The sequence below is a fragment of the Lepidochelys kempii genome, chromosome 13 (genome assembly GCF_965140265.1).
Source record: "Lepidochelys kempii isolate rLepKem1 chromosome 13, rLepKem1.hap2, whole genome shotgun sequence".
Lineage (NCBI taxonomy): Eukaryota > Metazoa > Chordata > Testudines > Cheloniidae > Lepidochelys > Lepidochelys kempii.
The window spans coordinates 29,633,488-29,647,561 of NC_133268.1; the positions used below are offsets into that span (position 1 = coordinate 29,633,488).

Consider the following 14,074-nt stretch of genomic DNA (forward strand, 5'->3'; position numbering starts at 1 on the left):
AAGGAATGCAGGCATGGCTGTGGGCCTCCATGGGGAAGGCAGCTTTGATGAGCAAAGTGCTTAATTCCTGTGCGTGGGAACACGGCCAAGAGGCAGCTGCTGGGAGTCGAGGGCAGGAGGTGTAGGGACAATACAGACTGACACACACATTGGAGCAATCGCTCCCAGCTCCTGCTCCCAGGACAGAGCCAGCCCATGAAGCCAGGCACCCTGTCTCGCCATTCACCTCCCTGCTGCGAGACTCATGGCAAGGGAACAAGAGGATGCAGCCAATGCCTGAGACACTGATCCCCACTCTTGGACCCCGACCTCCAAAGCAAAGCCAAGCCTTCCACCCTCAGAACACAAGTGTCAGCATCCGGACTCATCTCCAAGGCAGAGCAAGTAGGCAGTGTCAGCTAGGGTGTGCAGAACCTGGGGGAGACAGGGCCCCCCCTCACGGCCCTGAGATACAGCAAGCTGATTTGACAGGCCTGAAAACCCAGGCCTTGGCCAGCTGCAGAACTGGGCCTCAGCCCTGCTGCTCTGGGGGCTGCAGTCTGACAACACCCACAGTAACACTAGACAGCACCACTTGTCACACTGCCTGCGGGTGCCTGCCACCCAGTCCCCTGGGGCAGCTTCCGGAAGCCATGGCTTCTGGGAGATTTTGAAAGCACTTCCAGGAGTCCAGGGAATTGTGGGACAAGAGATCAAATTCCCCTAATCCCTGTGGCATTGGTCACGTTTCCTAACCCTGGTCTCAAGACAGAGGCCAGGGTGTGTCATGCAGATCCACAGGGGCTCAGGCGCTCTCTAGGGCACTCAACCCAGCACCCAATCGACTGCACAGGGGACGTGGGAAGGCGACTGCCACTGGCTGCAGCGACACTGTCTGGCAGCACTGCTCAAGGGAGCTGGGAGCATGAAGCCAGGGTTGCTGTGCATCAGAGGAGCAGTGCAGGGGACCCAGGAGAGGAACAGCACGGGGGCAGCAGGAACATAAACCCATACATTTGGGTACACTGATTGCAGGGAGCAGAGTTCTGTTCTATAGGCTCTCGCAGGGTTTGTCCCCAGCAGGTGTGGGCAGCAAGAGACTCGCTTTTAAATACACACTCAGACTTTTCCTCATAATTACAGGCCAGTTAGCGCCGGATGCTGGGGAGGAGCCGCCATCAGTCACTTGTGGCATGTTTCTTTTCCAGGATCAGCCACTCTCTGATGCCTGGGGCACTTGGCAACCCAACCCCTCCTTTGTATAAGGGCCCTTGTTTGGCTCAAACTCAGACTTTGCTCAGCTTCCTAACGCGAGGATGGAAAAGCGCTTCATGCCACAGGATGGCCAAGTGCTAATCTAAGCCGCGCAGCTGCGATGCCTGCTTTTACGGGAGCCAGCGGGGGGAGGGGAAGGTGCCGCCTGGGCTCTGGCTGTGCAAGAGAGATTACAGAGCCAGGGCATGGAGACTTCCTCCTCCGTGTGCACAGCAGGGCAGGGAGGGGAAGCCAGGCCCTGCCCAGCTGCTGCAGCGACCTTCCTCTTCTGCCCCTCAGTGACTCTGCAGTGTGAACTCTAGGAGCCAACTGGCTCCCCCCAGACCCCCCTGCCTTAGTCCTACATCTACTGATTGGCCCTGGGAGGGAGCAAGGCCAGGCCAGGCCCTCTGCCTGCGGAGCGAACAGCATTGGAATGGGCCCAGAGAAGAGAAAGGGAGGGGCGACGGTGTCCAGCAAGCTGCTAGGAGCAGGATCCCTACTGTCACTGTCAGCACTGAAGACCACACGCTGGCAAAGGCAGGCCAGGGCCTTGCCCACTAACCCTGCCAAGCTGTACTGAGTAGCACAAAGACAGCAGGGGGACCACAGCATCTCTGACTCCAGAGAGGGGAGTGATACAGCCCTTTGGGGATCAGCAGATGGTGCAGAAAGGAAGGGTTCAGGGCCAAGCTTGGTGGAGGGGCCTGGTTCCAGCTCCAACTCCTCGCAGGGTTGCTGATTTGGAGGCCTGGGTTCTCTGGGCGACTTGGTTTGCAGGGGATCTGAAGCTGGGAACAGGGGCGCAGACTGTCAGGTGAGAGTCAGTAAAGACTGTTAACAATCCGATGCTTCCTGCACCCCAGCAGCTGCCTGCTCCCCTCGTTATCTGCAATCCAGAGGCTGTAGAGACCCCCACGCTCCTGCTGTAGAGCCTAAGGGTACAGCTATACTCCAGCGCCTCCAGCTGCACCGCTATGGCACTGCTGTTGCCTATATCAAAGGGCTTTTTCCATCGCTGTAGTTAATGCACCCCCACCCCCTGAGAGGAGGTAGCTAGGTCGGCAAGAATCCATCTGTTGACCTAGCTGCATCTACACCGGGCGACCTAGCTACGTAGCACAGGGTGCAGAATTTCCCCCCATCCCTGAGCGATCTAGCCAGGCCAATGTAATATTTACCTTTAGATCAAGCCTTAGGGTTTAAAAGTTTCTACGTGTGATGGTTGTAAAGGTCACCTTCCAATGGCGAACAGCGTTTGGCTAATCTATGGTCACCTTCCCAGTGGTCCTGGGAATCAGCTCAATCAGCCAACACTTCTCTGTTTCACTGCTGACCACTTCAGCGGGAACACCTGGCAAACGTGCCTGTCTGTTGGTCTTGGATGCAGTGATAGTTACTGAGGAGTGGAGAGCAACCAGCTGAGGGGTGCTAGGAATTAAAGCCCCACAAAATTCAGATCACTTCTGCTCTACCCAGCTCTGTAAACGAGTATTCAGTGACGCCAGCTGCAATCAACAAAGGCTCAGCTCTGCCAGCGTGGCTGAGACATGTGGTGGGAGCCAGGACCCCCCAGCTTTGGCTCCACAAGGGCTTCACCTGGGGCTGGGGAAAAGGGGGAGCCTCTTGTCAGGAAGGCTGAGGCCTCTGTCCTAGCCAGGCTCCAGGTCACTGAGCATAGCCAGCCCCACCACAATGGGGCGAGCTGCATCTCGGAGTGACACTCCCCTGGGAGACCTACAGGCTACAGCTCTGCAGCTGGAACAATTCCCACACACTCAGCAAGGGTCAGGAAAAGCTGAAGCTTCATGGCTTGCCCAGCTGTACCAAGCCAGCCCTCTCTCCTCCCTCTCCCTCCCATCCTCTCTCCACCCCCTCCATCCTGTTGTCCTTTCTCCCTCCCCCCAGCTCCTTTCCCTTACCTCTTCCCCACTTCTGTCCCTTGCCCCCTTGAGGCTTGTGCTATTCCCAGTGTCACTATGGCCCCATCCAACTCCTATCCCTTCAGCTAGGGAAGCTCTAGCAGAAGTCCTGAGGCTGGGACCGGGCCACAGAGGGCACAAGATGACACAGCCGTCCATCCGGCAGCATGGGTGCTGTCGTGCCGAGCCCGCACCATCCCCAGGAAGCAGCGGAGACAGCTGCCTGGGACAGTCATTAGCTAGCCCAGACCCTCAGCCAGCTCCTGGGTACAGCTCGCCCTTCCAGGTCCCTTCAGCTGCTCAGCTCCGGGATTCGAAGCAGCACTGGTGGGAGAGCAAATCCCTGCCCGGGAGGCCAGGAGCCCTGGACCCACACATCAGGCTGGAGTGGCACAAGCAAAGGGGCATTCGAGGGGAACAACAGAGGGAAGCGTGACTCCTCCAGCTGTGCCCTCCCGTGTCCCTCCTTTCCACGGAGAAAGAGGCTGCCAAGGGAGAGGGGAGCCCAGAAATCTCAACCCAAGGCTCCACCGTGCAGAGGAGGGAAGGGGGACGCAGGGCTACAGGGTCACAGTATTGGTCCCCTTCTGATAAGGGGGAGGAGCAGGACCTTACAGACTACCTGCAATGTGAGATGACCCCAGCGGCCCCTGGGACTGGCCAGTTCAACCCCTCACAGCCAGCCAGCATGGAGGGGGCAAAGCCAACCCCCCGCCGCCCATCCACTGCCCCTCCCCTCACACTGCTTGAGCCAGAGAGAAGCCCACCGCTCCAAAGGGCCCACTCCTCTGCACAGCCCCAGGGAAAGCAGGACAGCAGCTTCCACAGACCAGCAACTGCCACAGGGCCTTCCTCTCACCCCGGCAGCGTGGGGGGCGGGGGGGGGGGGGACGACCTCCACACCCAGCTGCCTTCAGAGCCACAGCAGCAGGGTCCCCTCCCCCAGCCACCCAAAGAGCAGCAGCGGGCCCTCGCCTGGGGCAGCCTGCCCTAGTGTACACCTCTGGCGGCACGTGGTACCACCCGCCCCAGAGCCAGACCCCACACACAGGCCTACGGTGCCTGGTGGCTGACGCAGCCCAGGGCATTCAGCTGCAATGGCTCCGTTATGGTCACTATGGTTACGCCTACGCTGCGGTCAGGAGGCGTGACGTAGCACGGGCAGGCACCGGAGCTAGCGCGGATCCAGCTCACTCCAAGCACGCCGGGGCACCGCGCCGTGTGCTGGGATCACACCGCCTGGCGCAGGGCCCGCACAGCCGAGTCAAAAGGGGCCAGGGAGGAGCCAGAACCCTTCCCAGACTCCCGGGACCGCTCCTGGCTGCAGGAAACAGAGCCCTGACCCCAGGGCCTGGTGACAACCGGGGGGCCGAGATTACAGCACCTGAGCCACTCCTCCAGCCCTGGGCCATCCATGCCTGGCCTGGGCTCCTAGTACTGTCACCCACCCTCCCCACACTGGTTTGTCTCACCCACTTGTCGGGTCTTGCCCCTATTAACTGGGATTGGAAATGCCTGGGGCAGGGGCTGTCTCTCCCTGTATGTCTGGGCAGTGCCTAGCGCAGCGCCTAGCGCAGCAGGGCCTGGGCCTGGCTGGAGCCCGTGGGTGCATCTGCAGTACAAAGTCCCTGGCACAACGGGGCCCCCGTCAGCCGGCCCTTAGGCAGTGCCTCAATAAACATGGTTAATAAGAAATAATAACCATTCAGACAGGACCACACATCAGTCCTGTGCAGCTCCGGGGTCCTGCACACACCACCAGCCCACTGGGCAGCGGGACCCCCGAGATCTCTCTGGCAAGGTCCCCATCCCTGCAGCATCTGAGCTCCCACGACTAACAGCTTTCTGCGCCCGGAGAGCAGAAGCCAGAGCAGATGTGGCTGGGGCCCGTCTTACCTTGACATCCTGCTCCAGGCTGTGGATGAGCTCGCCGTCCACCTGCCCAGTCTGTGCCACGCGCAGGCTGCGGCGCTCTGCTTTGCGCAGCCGGTACTGCAGGATGCGACAGGTCTTGCTGGCCTGGTCCAGTTGCTGCCGGAGCTCTTGCAGCTGGTAGACATCCTCCTCCATGTAGACGTCTCTCATCTCCAGCATCTCCGCACGCAGCTCCTCAATCTCATCCTGAGAGAGAGGGGGACACGGGCATCAGGGGGGCCCTCTATTGACAGGAAAAGCCCCCACGACAGATCACCCACCCAGTCCTTCTCACTTGCTGCCCTGAGCTGCCCCCCGAGAACACCAGGCCTCAGCCTACAGGGCAGACGGCCCACAGAAAGAAGCTCCTTTCCCCCCAGGACTGTCCATGGCATGCACCAGGTTCACCAGCCACAAGGAGGGGGGCAGTGCCCAGAGCCACCATCAGAAATCGCCAGGCCCAGGGTCCCCTGGGGGTCTCTGGGGAGCAGCAATGACTGTTTCACTCCCTACCTGCAAACACACCCCACAACTACCAAGACTTTTCCTCTCCATGAGCCTCTCGCTTCCTTTGTACCAAGCCCACAGAGGATTTGAGGGGTGCCACGGCCCCTCAATGAGATGAAGCAGTTCTGGGGGTGCTTATGCTCCCCCTGCAGGCTGCATTAACTAGTGGTGCCCCACGCAGAGCGTCACCACCCCAGAGACACTACACGTGAGCACTTCGTGGTGAGGCAAAGACAGTGCTTTGGCCGCTGTTGGCAGGACCGTGCATTCTGCAACTCTGGAGCTCCAGAGCAGGCTCTGGGATTTGCTCCTTGTCGCTGAATCTCAGTGTTCCCTTCCAAGCCATAACGCTGTCTAGCCGGCATGGTCGTGAGGAGCAGCTTGGAAACAGGAACAGAGTTTGCCACAACTCCAGCTAGCACCAGACCACAAACACTGGTGCCATTGTGATCCCATGGTGGGTACAGTGTCCTCACAGTCCCCAGGGGCAGCCTGCAACTCCAGGAAGAAGGAGCTATGGCCCCACCTGCCTCTTCGGGCCCACGAATGAATTTATTCATAGATCCACAGCTCCCCAGGCCAGAAGGGCCCACTGTGATATCCAACACAGGCCAGAAACCAGCCCCACAATCATTCCTAGGGCAGATCTGTTAGAGAAACTGCCCATCTTGACGGCAAAATGGCCATGGATGGAGAACCCATCAGAACCCTCAGTAAATTGTTCCAATGGTGAATTATCCCCACTGTTCAAAACGTATACCCTATTCCCAGTCTGAATGTGGCTACAGATTCATAAGCAAGCAAGTCATTGCTGACAGCAAGCCCCCCCATGAGCAAAGCAGCCTCGGGCAGAGCTTACCTACCCCAATGTCTGGGGTGCACAGGATAATGATGTGATTTACCACATGCAGAGGAAAAGCCAGGATTAGACCTCACGATCACCTGGCTCCTAACAGCAAAAGCAACCCACTAGCCCACATTGCCTCTTGACCCCTTGGCCCCATACTGCGATCGAACCCATACCCTTTCTATTATCAGCACCAGGCTTTAACCAGCTAAGCTAATGGGCTTGGGGCACCCAACTGTGTGGCACTGGAAGAGGCAAAGGCTTTGCTGTTGGGATCGGATCATAACACTGCCACAGAGAGAGAGCTCTGTGCCAGCCAGATCCAGGAGGGGAGCAAAGCCCTTCCCCTTAAGCCACTAGGGTGGTGGCTGCTGACCCCCAGGGGACTTGGGCCAAACTGTACAGGCCCTCGGGATGGCTTAAAGACACGTTAGGGGAGCTGCTGAAAGGGTGACACCTGCAGCCCAGGTAGTTTTGCAAGGCTGCCTAGGAGCCTGGAGGGGTTTGCAGAGACCACGGAGCCTATTGCAAGCCACACCCGCAGTCTTCACTGGCCACCACCAGTGAGAATAGGACTTGCCCTCTCTAGCTCTGCCCACCCACACTCTTTCTTCCAAACCCCTTGGCAAGCAATCAAAGGTGAGGAACGCAGGCAGGCCCCTCCCCCATTTGCTTTCCCTAGACTGGATACAGGGCTGCAGGATTCAAGGTTTTAAGGCGGCTTTGTGTTTCCTGCTCGTTTTTTGCATCTGAAATCCAGGCTGCATCTCCTCTGCGCCAGCAGAGCCTAGAGAACTGGCAGGGCCATACCAAGAGAAACCTTCAACCCACCAGTGACAGGGGAGTGGGTTTGATCACACGGCTGGGAATGCTCTTTCCATTTGTGTTTGACTCAAACTCTTGGGAAACAGGAGACAAAGAATCTCTCCTTGTTAAAGATTCATTTCCCTGGTGGCCCCTTTCGAATAGGGCTGAGATAGCTCCCAACTCACAGGAGTTCTCCAAAGAGTCCCGCAGCTCCCCTTTCCCTCAGCTTTCGGAGGTAAAGAAACCAAGCCCACAACAAACAAAACAGCAAACCTCCCAGCCCTTCTGGACCCCCCCATGAAGACACAAACCCTCCTCCCAGGTCACCACTGAGCCTCAGGATCCCCCCTTTGAGGTAGAGCAATATTATCCCATTTTAGAGATGGGGAAACCGGGGTACGGAGTCATTCCATGACTTGTCTAAGGCCAGGGTCAGAGCTAGAATAAAACCCAGGTCTCCTCCCACCTACTGCTGTGCGTTTACCACTCGCCCATCCACGCGAAAGATGAGGACCCATTTGCTTCGTTTCATGCTCATCCCTTGCAGCAGCCACATGGACTCGTGTAACACGCCGCCCCAGCCCTGCCCCAGCACGCTGGCTCCGTTCTCTCCTAGCAAGGGCAGCTCCACACAGGCCAAGGGATGGAAGAGAATCGCAGCTACGTGAGTCCAGTCAGCCGCTTGACCACCCCACGCCGTGACTCCCATCACCGAGCTGCCTCCCTGCGCTGACACGGCTAATTAGACCCGGGTGATTATGACCCACCATGTCCCACGTACCATGTGCAATGCGGAGATAAAAGAGGGCAAGGGTTCCTATGCAGGAGGGAAAGATCCACACAGGAGCATTACAGAGGCCCTGGGCTCGGCCTCCCCTGCTGGAAAAATCAATGTTGTCCCATTTACACAGATCCCTCCCCAAAGGAACGTTAAATTGCCCAGCCCCGCAACAGAGCCAGCCTGGCTCCTGCCCCCAGTGGCGTAGCTGGGGGGGAGCGGGGCAGCGGCCGCTCCCCCACTGAGCACAAGTGGCGCCATGTCAATGTCTTGGCGCCTTTTAAATTTTCCCCCGTGGAGGGAACAGGGGGAGCGATCCAAAACTAAGGCGTCACCCGCTGCGGGACCGTCAGTGCCGCCGGAGTCACCCGGCGCGAGTCAGGGCGGCCGCCGGGGCACCACCGGGTGAGTAACAGCGCCGCAGCGGCTGGTGCCTTTGTTTTGGATCGCTCCCCCCGTTCCCTCCACCTGGCTACGCGGCTGCCTGCCCCATGCCAGCAGGTCAGGGTGCATGTGCTTCCCGAAGGGGTAGGCGAGGATCGCAGCCCGAGCCCCCGGGAGGCTGCTGTCGCCACAGGGAGTAGAAGAGACGATCTCACATGTTGGGAGCAAGCGCACCCCCCAGGGATAGCTCCAGCCTCCCGCTCTGGGGCTCAGCCAGGGTGCCCTGCCCTGAAGTGCTCCCACCACCCAGGGATCCACGCCCTGGGCTCAGAATCTCATCATCGCTTTGCGCAGCTCATTAGGTGCCAAGGGCGAAAGGACAATGCCAGTTCTCTGCCACGGTCCACGATGCACTAGACAATGGCTGGCCATGTGCAAACTCCTGCTCCTCTCCCTACCATCCCCGGCTGACCTGCACACAGCGCAGGAGTGCAGAAGGCACCAGGCCTACCCAGCCCAAGCTGAGGGGCCAGGAGGCTAATTCTGTGGGATTCATTCCCTAAGCACATCCCCACGTAGGCCCCAGCAGCACTGGATGGGCCACTCCTTCAGCTGTGCTCCCACGGAGGGCAGAAGCCCTTCCATGCCACTGCCGTGAGAAGAGCCCAGGAGAGAACACCTCCTACGTGGGGGTGGGCCTTGGTCCCCACGCTGTCTATCAAGGGGGCTGTCAGCCCCAAAGCAGTGGCAAGAACTGCTTAGGGTTCAGCAAGCTGTGGGGCATCTCCTGCCAGTTCCAGCGCGGAGCGTACGTGTCGCTGTGCCCGGGCTCTGGAAGGGGCAGGCAGGCAGCCTGGGCTAGCGACAAGGACAGCACAGCCCTGTGCCATCAGCCTGGGAGATCTCAGACATCCACCCGGTACATGTGCTCCCAGTCCCTGGGCCCTGAGTCTGCCCCAAACAGACACACTGAGAACACAGGGCTCGCTAAGGCAGCCTGCAGCCTGCTAACCACAGGCTTCAGTTCAGTGCTCAGGCCCTCGCCAGCTGTTAGCAAAGGGCACGGTTAGCTGCTGTGAGCCAGGATACCTGGGTTCTATTCTGGGCTCTCCCGCTGCCTCATTGTGTTACCCTGGACAATTCACATAACTGTCAAATGCCTCAGTTTCCCTTTCTTTAAAATGGAGCTAATAAAACCTTCCCTGCCTCAGGCACATGCTGAATTAGCCACGGTCTCCTTCAGGCTACCCAAGAGAAACGTGTGAATAATAAAGGGCTCCTGCTTTTTCTTTTGCATACCCAACTCACCCCACTGTACCAGCGGTGCACCGCTGCCCACGTAGAGAGCCTGTGAAAGAACACGGCACGGACTCTCTGGGTACCGACACTCCTCCCCACACACACAACGCCACCGCACAAACAGCAGGCCCTTGCTCACAGACAGAGAGCTGGAGGTAATTCCAGAACACCCAACTCCCCCTGCAATGACAGCACGCTGAGTAACCCTGACATCCCGCAGAAACAAATCAAACCTGAGAGACTCCAGCAAGGGCGACAGTGGGGGAGGCGCAGCAAGGGGCCAAAAACATTTACAGTGAAATAATGAGGAAGGAGGGGGTGTGGACAGGCATAGCACAGACAGAAGCAGCAGCTAAAACAAGAGCAATGCAGGTTGGCAAGGAAAAGATCTTTCGGCAATGCAGCAGGCTGCCCTAGGGGCCACTCGCGCTGGAGCGATTCACAGAGAGACTGCACTGCACTCCAACCTCTGACCCGGGCCAGCGAAGGGCTCTCATCCCAGCCCTGCTGCCTGTAAGTGTCCTTGAGACACACCCCAGCACAAAGGGGATGCTCTGCTCTCCCTTCCCTCTGCACAGCAGGACCTGTCTGGGTCTGCAGCCCCATTCAGCTTCTGGGGTTTCATTGCCATGCAGAAGTGCACACCTGCACTTGGGGGGGATAGCGGGACATTTACCAGCTCTTCTCCCCCCGCTGCAACCCCCACACTTCCCCCAAGCTGGAAAACAAATCAGGCCATGGCCTGCTGGGGTGACAGGCCAGCCAGTCAATCTCAGGTGAACTCACGGCCCTGCTGCCCTCCAGGAGGCACTAGCTTTGCAGGAGGAGGCCTGGCGCCCTACGGCAAAGGAGCTAACACATCAAGTAACATTAACGGCAAAGTGAAAAGTTAAAGAGCAGATTGTGTGCGCGTCCCAGGGAGGGATCTCTGCTAAGCAAAGACCTCAGCTAATCCTCTAGTGGCCAGTACAGTGCGTCTGACTCCCCTATGTCTCAGGAGTGCCCCCGCAGCTCCATTCTGCCCCTGGCAAGGCAGCACCAAGCATCTCCTTCGGAGCCCTCAAGCACTGGGGCCTCTTTTGCTAAGGAAAAGCTCTGGGGCAGTACTACCTAGCAGGCTGAGCTCAGGACAGGGAGCCAGGAGCTCCCAAGAGGCGGTCCTGGTTCACTGGCTCAGATATCCATGGAACTCCTGATGCATGCAGAGTCCAGGGCTGCACACTAGGCGAGTGACTGCATCTGCAAATGGTTGACTTGACACAAGCATAGGGCACTGCAGGGGTGCGCAATTACATGCTTAGATTCCTTAGGAACCTGGCTGGCTGCATAGCCTGGGGCAAGCCCGGCCACTGCTCTGCCTGAGCTCCTTCCTTCCCAGGACTGGGCTAGTCCTTAGTCAGCTCCCTCCCTTCCACATGTGTAAGAAGTGCTTTCAACGTGTACAGTGCTAGTGAGTCCCACGCGGCTGGGTGAGAGAAAAGGCCTTATTGTGCACAGAGCACAGACACCAGCCATCCCCAGCACGGGTTTGCTCCGAGCAGGATTCCCACATGGGAGCAAAGGGAGGGAGAGAGAAGGCTAATACAGCAGCTTTTCCCATCCCTATTCTGCAGTGCCCTGGGTCCCCAGCCCAGCTTCTCCTGCCTCCTCCCACTGGAAGCTCAGAACCCTGCACTGGGGACATCACTGCCTGGTGCCATGGGAACAACCAAGCAGGCAAGGGCTCCAGTGCGGGATGTGGCAGGAAAGCCTGGGTCAGCTGGGAGGGGCGAAGTCCCTCCCCAGACTGACAGGTCCGAGGGCAGAGAGATGGCAATGCAGCGTCCCTCCCCCCCAGGGTTCCACAGTTCCCATCCAGATGGCAGCACACAACCCTAGGGGAGAGGGGAACTCCTTCCTTTGGGCTTCCTCCAGTCGTTACCCATCGCCCAGTCTAGAGAGCGCTCGCACCTGCTGGCACTCCTGGCTGCCCCAGCTGCAGGACTCCACCACAAACAGCAGGTCCCTGCCAGTTCCTCTGGAGGTCACACTCTTTGCTGCCTTCCCCGAAACCCTCGGGCTTTTACTGAGTGGATTTTGGGGGTGGGAACAGCGATATAAATTCCCTTGTTATTCCAGGCCAATGAGTCACTTGCTGTGAACAGCCGCAGAAAGCCAGTCACGGGACAGCACCCATTAGAAAGCCTTTTGATTGAGCCAGCGTGAAAAGGGGACATGAACAATGGCTTAGCAGGCCTGTCTCAGCCAGCATGTCAACTCAGATGACAAAACGAGGCATCATCTCTCAGGGCACCCAAGGCTCCAGCTCGATCTGCCGTCAGGAAGCACTCGCACAGCACTCTCCCCCTCACTTCAGTTGCTGAATGTGCTACGGGACACGATGCAAACCCCTCAGCCGCCACCCCAGAGGCTCATAGCATGTACACAGCCCTTCCACCAGGCATCCCAAAGCTGGGCTCGGAACCCCATTCACAGATAGGGACCCAGGGCCTCTGTTTCCCAAGTCTCCCCTGCCTCCCACCATCTGAAGCCATTTTCACCTTGGCAAAGGGGGCAAGTGGAAACTCCTGCTCTGGTGGCATTTTACAAAGGTGTAAGGACAATACAAAGGGCAAGACAGGGTCACCAAGGCACACGATTTACCCTTGGTGACTAGCACAGCCAGGAACAGAGCCCACCTCCTGCCTCCCAGCGCAGGGCCCTGGCCACACCACCTCCTTCATGCAGGGAACTTCACCACAGTAACAACAGAACAGGGCACTGGGTGAATGAACGTAGCCCACTGAGTCCTGCTCCACATCCCATGGCTGCCCTGATGGGGAAAGCCTTGGGGCAAGGGATGTCTATGTGCTGGGCAGCACATTGCTGGTGTTAAGTACAGACATAATCATACAGGTGTGCTCTGCAAACTACAGGTCCTAGCATGCCATGCTCCATCTCCCTGCACAGAGGCTACTTGCATTCCTGAGACTTGTGGTGTCCAACATGCATATTAAAAATGAGGCCAGCCACAATTTGCTCCATTTCATGCTCATTGCCATTGAAACATGGCATGAATCTGGCCAACAGGAAGACTCCCCAAGAGCCTTCTTTGTGAGGCTGCTCAGTCAGGACCCATCTTCCTCCCGCATCGACAAGCCTGGCCCAGGAACACCCAGAAGGCTGAGACTCAGATAGAGCACGAGGCTGGGCGGCTGTGGGGGCCAGTCACTGTTGCGGGCAAATAGAGACCGTCAGCCAGGCAATCCAGGATTACCTTCCAGAGAGGCTAATCCAGCCGCTCCTCAGAGTGCAGGGAGAACAAAAAACCAGATGAGTGTGAACTCCTGAAATGCCAAAGGGGAGAAATCCAACCCAGCTCACGATTCCAGGTGCCGTTGCGTGCCAGGTAATTACCCATTGCCGCTTGTGGGAGGCAGCAATTGGAAGAAGCACCGGGCCAGGCCATCGGGGCCGGACACATACCTCTACAACCACACACAGGCACTAAATGCTGAAAAGAAAGTCTTTGTGCCAACACGTCCCATACGACTGGCTCCCACTCACTGGGCTTTGACTGTTCCCAGGGGCTATTCTGGGTCAGAGCACCAGGGCAGATATGCCATAGCTGTTTGGAAAGGAAGAACACACAACACAGCGAGCTCTCTGGAACAGCAAGTTCCAGGGGGCAGAGTGGCCTCGTGGGAGATGTGTTTGGAGAAAGGATCCTTAGAAATGAAGCTGCCTTTTAGCAAGAGACCTGCATTGTTAAGAGTCGCTGGGGCTGTGATTGCATCCAATTAAACTCAGCAAACAGCCCTGGGGAGCGGTGCAGATTGAGCAGCCGTATGCAATCACGTAATGAAAGGCTGTATCACAGGGATGCTTTCCCACCTTTGGAAAGCCCTGGATAGCTATTCTTATTAGGAGTAGAACAAAGGGCAGGGGCTGGAACTGCGCAGTACGGAGTACAGCAGTCCAACCCCCACCCCCTCCCAGTGTCCCCAAGTACAGCACGCAAGTATTTCTCTATGAAAATTCCTCCAACATAAAACCAAGGGAAGGCAATTGTTACTCCCAAGAACTCCCTGTACACACATGATCAGCTTCAGAAACCAAACAAGTCTCAGACATGTCAAATTAGAGAACACCGGCCCAAAATGTAACCACTAGCTCTTCAGATGGCCTGATGCAAAAGAAAAGGAGGACTTGTGGCACCTTAGAGACTAACCAATTTATCTGAGCACGCGCTTTCGTGAGCTACAGCTCACTTCATCGGATGCATACTGCAAGAGAGTCTCTTTCTCGCCCACCTGCATCATCGTGAGTGGTGCAGGCATCGCTCTGTCCTGCTGCTCCACTCTTGAGGGCAGGCAGGAGATGGGAGTCCTCAGGTCTCAAGAA

At 57.8% G+C, this 14,074-nt stretch overlaps 1 protein-coding gene across 5 annotated transcripts in view; it reads right to left on the reverse strand.

The window, feature by feature from the left end:
- The window catches only part of MTCL2 (microtubule crosslinking factor 2), an 88,149-nt gene that overhangs the window by 61,493 nt on the left and 12,582 nt on the right, over window positions 1-14,074 (reverse strand). For all 5 annotated transcript variants that reach the window (XM_073309938.1, XM_073309936.1, XM_073309939.1 and 2 more), the window contains exon 2: window positions 5,052-5,276. In XM_073309938.1, the coding sequence (XP_073166039.1) occupies window positions 5,052-5,276 (225 nt within the window). The remainder of the gene's footprint in view (window positions 1-5,051; window positions 5,277-14,074) is intronic.